Below are 6389 nucleotides of genomic sequence, written 5' to 3' on the forward strand. Positions count from 1 at the left end.
CCCCACCCTTCCTGCAGGTATCGATGTGGAGCAGGTATCTGTCGTGATCAACTTTGATCTCCCCGTGGACAAGGACGGGAACCCCGACAACGAGACCTACCTGCACCGGATCGGGCGCACCGGCCGCTTTGGCAAGAGGGGCCTGGCCGTGAACATGGTCGACAGCAAGCACAGCATGAGCATCCTCAACAGGATCCAGGAGCATTTCAGTGAGTCGCGGGGGCCTGCGCCGGGGCCCTTTTCAGAGGGACCATCGTCCCTGTGTCCTCCCTTTCCCTTTGTGTCCCCCCACACCCTCTGGGGGGCACATGTGGGGCCTTCAGGGCCGGGACTGGAACGCCGGCTTCCCGGTGGCCGGGCTGGGAGACCTGGGGACTGAGTGTCGGCGCCAGTGACCCGGGTCCCGCTTCCCCTGCCCGGGCTCTGGAAGCCTGTTGGGGAGATGACGGAGCCCTGTGACCCAGGGGGTGGTGTTCCAAGGCCAGGTGGGGACCTCTGTCTCCTGTCTCCCTGCTGCTGTCCCCTTGTGGGTGACTCGAGCTACAGCAGTGGCCTTCTGGTCTTCTCCCAGATAAGAAGATAGAAAGACTGGACACGGATGATCTGGATGAGATTGAGAAGATAGCCAACTGAGAAGCTCCCCGCTCCCTGCGCCGCCCTCGTCACCTCCAGGGGAGGAAGCCCAGTGCTCGCGCGGCCCTGGCCTCGATTACCACAGAGACGAAGGCACGAGGAAGAAGCTGCCTACCTCATTAAATTATGTTTGGACTTGACCAAAATATGTGGAAATGATGGGGAATGGTAGGTTAATTGTTCATACAACTTTGGAGGATTAGGCGTGAATATACAAAATTTTCTTTTTGGAAATAGCGTCTTTTTCTGGTCAGCATTTTCCCCGCAATATGCTCATCTAGATGCTGTAGCTGATTACTTTTCCAGGATCCCGTGACAATCTCTGCTTGTTCTCTGGCTTGGAGTGTGCGGGCCGGCCTGGAGAGCACGTGGAAGTGACACAGTAGAGGGGAAGCGGGGACACAGTGAGAAGCCCCAGGTCGATGTTTGGAAGCTTAGTCATTTTGTCTGGAAGATGGCATGAGGCAACAGAGCAGCCCTGGGAGCTTCTGCTTTGGACTTGGTGTGGAACAGATACTGCCAGCCCCTCCGTCCTAATGCCCATACCAGGAAGGGATTTGCTGTGACGGACCGAAATGCCAACCTTGGGACCTTCGTATGCAGACTTGTTTCTTGGGACTGTGATTTGTTCTTTTCAGCAGATATAATCGGTGTGGTGCACATTGGATCGGTCCTTGCCCTGTGCTAAGCAGGTTCTATAGAGTAGGCATCTTGAGAGTCAGTAGTAGCCCGGGTTTACCACTCCTGGTTCCCAGGCACTTGCAGTGTCCTTTTTATATTCCTCACATCACCTTGACCCAGTGTCTGCGAGAAGCTGGGCAGTGACCCGAGGTTTGACTTCTCAGTGAAAGTTGAGGGTTTATTTCCAGTGGCTAGGCTCAAGGCAACCCTGTGTGCAGGCAGTAATACTCACGAGGTTTTGCTTTGCCTTCAAATTGCGTAAAGCAGTTTTTGTCAGAGCTAGGAAATGATTACAGATATTTGGCATCTTGATTTGTAAAGGAATTCTGAATGTCTGTGTTTATAGTGTCTGGAATATAAACAGGTGCAATTAGGGACTACTAGATGGACTACAGCTGCTCATCTGTCCATGGCAAGAGTCTTCACCAAGCCCTTTGGTCTATCCTTACTTGGCCTTTTTGTGTAGAATATATGCAGAGCAGACAATAGAAGTGGACACCTCTCCATATGTGGCCAAGACTGTTGGTACCCCAGAGTGACAGAGCAAAGATGAGATGAAACTCATTTGTAAGAGTGGCCTGAAGTCCCAGCCCAAAGGAGTTCTCAGCTTTTTGGCCTTGATACAGAGGACCTGCAAGAGGAATTTATTTATTTTTTTCCTTTGGTGGCTCTGGGGTTCGAATCCAGGGCCTTGTACACAGTAGGAGAGTACTCTACTGCTGAGCTATATCGCTAGCCATGGAAGAGGTTTTAATGTGATGGGAACTATTCTAATTTTAGATCTTTCTCTTAGACATGTCCGTGTTTTAAGATCAGATCTATCACCTGGGAGGGGATGTGGCCAATGTCAGCCCCCAGGTGGTTTCCTTAATCTAGCATTGTGAAGAGGGAAACTGCTACTTCTGCCACTTTCCCCCATGGGTATTGGACTATGTAGTGTTTTCTCAGTGGTTCTGGTCACTTCTCAGGAGTCTTGTAAGAACAGAAGAAATTTAGTGTTTCTCTCAAGTCCTGTGAACCAAACTTGAAGTAACTGAAAACAAGGACAGTATTTAAAGAAGCATATAGACGGCTCCCTAGGCTGCAGACTGACTGTGCCGCCCCCGCCCCCAGGACACATAACCACGTACTGTTGTAGCCCTAAGTCTGAGAAGGAAATGGGCAGGGCGTGTAGCAGACTTTTCAATAGTAGAAGTAAATGGGCTTCCGGTGGAAGTGTGTTTCAGTAGTTCTTAAGCTGGGGTCTTGAATCTCTATCACTGGATAGGTTTCATCTACAAGGTATATGCATTGGTTTGAGTTTAAAGATATTTTCTTGATGAGGCTCCCAAAGGATCATGCATCTCTTAAAAACATGAAAATCTAATGTGGATACCTCTGGAGCGTCACCCCAGTGTCACTGTGAACTATATTCCCTCACAGTCATATTCATGCCAGTGCCAGCTCCTCGGGCTCAAAGGTATAGTTGCTTCAGTGACCTCATGCAGCCTAGACACCAGTGATGTACAAATACGTTGTTTGGTGAGCTTTGGTTCCCAGGGATTTTAGTCAAATTCATTCGTTTTTATATATATCTACAAACTGATAAATTGCACTCTAGAACAGAGAAACTCAGGAAATTTTTGGTGCAGAGGAAAATTCTGGATATGTTCATTATCCACAAACTTTTGGATTTTATTGGGTCTTTTTTTTTTTAGTATCTATCATTCACTGGCTGTATGCATAAGAATGAATTAATTGTTGATGTATTTTTTTATTGATGTTAATTGTGAAGAATTTATGTTACTAAGACATCATTTCTAAGTATAAGAAGGAAGTGCCAGTGTGTTTTCTGTTGCTGGTATTAGTAGTAAATGAAGAGATGGACGTGTTAGTCCTCTTTCCTTTTTTCTGCTGGTGAATGAGAGGATATGAGCTAACTATTTAGGAAGGTGATGCCAGTAAAATACAAAGTCCTTTCGTTTTAGTCTCTTGAGTCTTAGGAAAAGAGTAGAAATGGGGCTTGGAGTTAAGTCTTCCTTTGTGGTTTACATCTCGTTTCTTATTTTATATGTACGCTATTTCATATAAAGTGCCAATGATATTCAGAATATAGGTATTTCTGAGGTTAGAGAAAGTTTCATGAAAGGATGGAGTTTATAGATAACGGAATGTGGCCAGGGATATAGCTCAGTGGCATAAGTGCCTGCCTGGCAAGCACAAGGTCTTGAGTTTGATCCCTGGTACAAAAAACAAACTAAAACAGAAAACCAGGAGTCTGAGTGACAAAAGAGTGCCCCAGGCAGGAAAAAAGTATATTGACTAAAGCAAGTTCACTAGGATAAAGGAAGTACACTGGAAGGGTACTGAGGAGACAGTCCTGGACGTGTGGGCGGAGGAAAGTCTCTGAAAAAAAAATGATTGATTCAAATTATTTGATCATGTGATTATATTTTGATCACTGATTAGAATGTTTAAACAGTATCTCAGTCCATTTGTGCTCCTCTGACAAAATACCTGTCACTGGGTAGTTTATACAGAACAAATTTCTCATAGTTCTAGAGACTGGGAAATCCAAGCACCAGCAAGGCTGATGTCTAGGAAGAGCTGCTGTCTGAACCCAATATGGTACCTTGCTTCCCTCTGGAGGAGCACACGGTGTCCTCATGTGGTAGAAGGGATGGAAGCCCAAGTGAACACTCCCTCAGCCTGGAGCCCCTTTACAAGGATGCTCATTCCAGTGCCAAGTCTGGTGGTGCATACTTGTATTCCCAGCTCTCAGGAGGCTGAGGTGGGAGGATCCTCATGAGTTCAAGGCCAACCTAGGCTTCAGAGTGAGTTCAGGCCAGCCTGGACTACATAATGAGACCCTGTTTAAAAATTAAAAAAAGAAAAAAAAATGCTAATTCGTTTTAGCCCTCATGGTTCAGTAACCTTATCAAAGACCACATTTCTTAATTCTGCAGTACTGAAGATTAAATTTTAACATGAATTGTAGAGGTATCATCATTCAAACCATATCAAGCGATATTTGGATTTAGTAGTAATTTTTCATAGGTTATCACAAAAAGGAAGTGATAAAGTTAGTTTTGGGGGAGAACTGATCTAGCACATGTCCAGGATATTGGATACACTGGAGGTAGGAAAGGTTTCATTGCATCAGATGTCCCTCAGCCAGTGCTGAAGTGTCACTGCTTATACTGAGAACCTAGAAAAAGGAATGCACTGAAGGAAGGGAGGATGAATAATAGGCTTTTATAACTTCTTGTTATTCCCAAAAGGATTTGTGGCTCTTAAAAATTACTCAGAAAAATTTTCTCTCCAGCACCCACCCCACACACAAAATTAGTCTCACTGTACATAATAATTCTGGGAAGAAAGGTGGGTTAATAACAGAGGTATGGAAAGAACAGACAGTATTAGGGTTGAATCTCATACACATTAGTGTCTATGATTTCAAGCCTGTGATATTTATAAAAGGACTCAATTATAGGCATGGTGGCACGCACCTATAATCCCAGCACTTGGGAGGCTGAGGCAGGAGGATCGCCATGAGTTCCAGGCCAAGCTGCGCTACACAGTGAATTCAAGGTCAGCTACATAGCAAGACCTATTTCAAACAGAGACTTGACTCCTCCTTTACCAACAATCCCAAAGTATAGATTTCAGGGACCCTCCAAGTTTCTCATGGGCTTGGACATACACAATAGATTTTTGGAAACCTGTTGCATTTTTACATGAATTTGCTTTTCTGTTTGAGAATAAATATTCCTTATTTTGTTGCCTGACTCCTATTGCATCTTCCAAAAATGACACTGGAGGTGAGGGGCACTTGAGGGACTGCTAAAGGGCTCCCTGACCTTGCTTGTTCAGAGATCAGGCTTCCTCAGAGCAGCTTTGAACAGCTACTGTGAAGTCAGGACTTGAGGGCAGTGGATGCTTCCTGCCTCAGCACCTGCTCTGGCATTAGTGCTCAGCAGGGCTGGGGGCTGCTCCATAGCAGGGCCAGTTAGGAAATAGTAGCAGTAGGTGAAGCCTGACAGTGGTGGCTGGCTCAAATGCCAGCTGCTCAGAGGAGACAGCCCTTCTGCCTTAGCCATATCTCCTGCACAGAGCGGGGATAGGGATGAGGGAGACCTTTTGTTTATGCAGCCCTTTAACCCAGAATTATGCCACCTTTTGCCAGGGTGGGAGGGAGGTGTCTAGACAGAATTTTCCTGGAAGACTACTCATTTTGTAACTGCTGTTAGATCCTCATCCATGTGATTCCAGCATCCTTGGCATTCCCAGTTGGAGAACAGGCAAATGGTTGTAGGTTCTTTTTTTTTTTGTTTTTCTCCGGTACCGGGAACCGAACTCACGACCTTGCGCTTGCCAGGCAAGTGCTTTTGCCGCTGAGCTAAATCCCCAGCCCCGGTTGTAGGTTCTTACCTTGTCCTAAGAGTAAATCTCCCACTGCTTACACCAAAGGACAGCTCAGCCCTGGTCCAGCTGTATGGCCAAGTGTGCCAGGTTTATTGTGCTCTGGACTAATTATTTTCCTCTCAGACACTAGTAGCTACTTTTGAATCCAGGTTTAACAACAAAGTCCCAATGTTAAGGCATTGTGTAATTTCTAAAAGATTAGGCCAGACAGACATCTTGTTCTATTAATCTGATTCCACAGTGTTTAACGTCAATGGTGACAACTTCAGCAAAACCTCCAACGGCTCCCCCTCCATTCTCCCTCCGTGCTCCTGGCACAGGGGGCTGAGCCCAGGGGTTATCAACCACTGAGCTACATCCCCAACTTTTTCTCAATGCTTTGAGCACAGGATCTTACTAAGTTGCCCAGCCTGGCCTTCGGTTATGATCCCCCTGCCTTGTCCTCTCGTGTACCTGGGATTACACCCAGCCCCATGGATCTTTTTGGTTAACTGCCTGCACTCCACAATGACCATTTCCAGACACAGTTCAAACTTCCAACCCAGTATCCCTCAGCTGTCAGCAAATAATCTCCCTGTGTCAAGACATCAGTCAACAAGGAAATTACCTCAATCTTCTACCACCAGACTTTCCTCCACTAGGCACCTGTCCTTCCCTCTTCCTCCTATTCC

General features: G+C 46.2%; 1 protein-coding gene across 1 annotated transcript in view; it reads left to right on the top strand.

Annotated features, from left to right (window-relative positions):
• The window catches only part of Ddx19b (DEAD (Asp-Glu-Ala-Asp) box polypeptide 19B), a 17438-nt gene extending 14258 nt beyond the window's left edge, over positions 1 to 3180 (top strand). Inside the window, exons 11-12 of the mRNA XM_005403472.2 lie at positions 18 to 209; positions 572 to 3180. Of these exons, the coding sequence (XP_005403529.1) occupies positions 18 to 209; positions 572 to 633 (254 nt within the window). The 3' untranslated portion in view covers positions 634 to 3180. The remainder of the gene's footprint in view (positions 1 to 17; positions 210 to 571) is intronic.
• The last annotated feature ends 3209 nt before the right edge of the window (positions 3181 to 6389 follow it).

Source organism: Chinchilla lanigera, unplaced genomic scaffold (genome assembly GCF_000276665.1).
Source record: "Chinchilla lanigera isolate Chin_1 unplaced genomic scaffold, ChiLan1.0 scaffold00083, whole genome shotgun sequence".
In the NCBI taxonomy this organism is placed as follows: domain Eukaryota; kingdom Metazoa; phylum Chordata; class Mammalia; order Rodentia; family Chinchillidae; genus Chinchilla; species Chinchilla lanigera.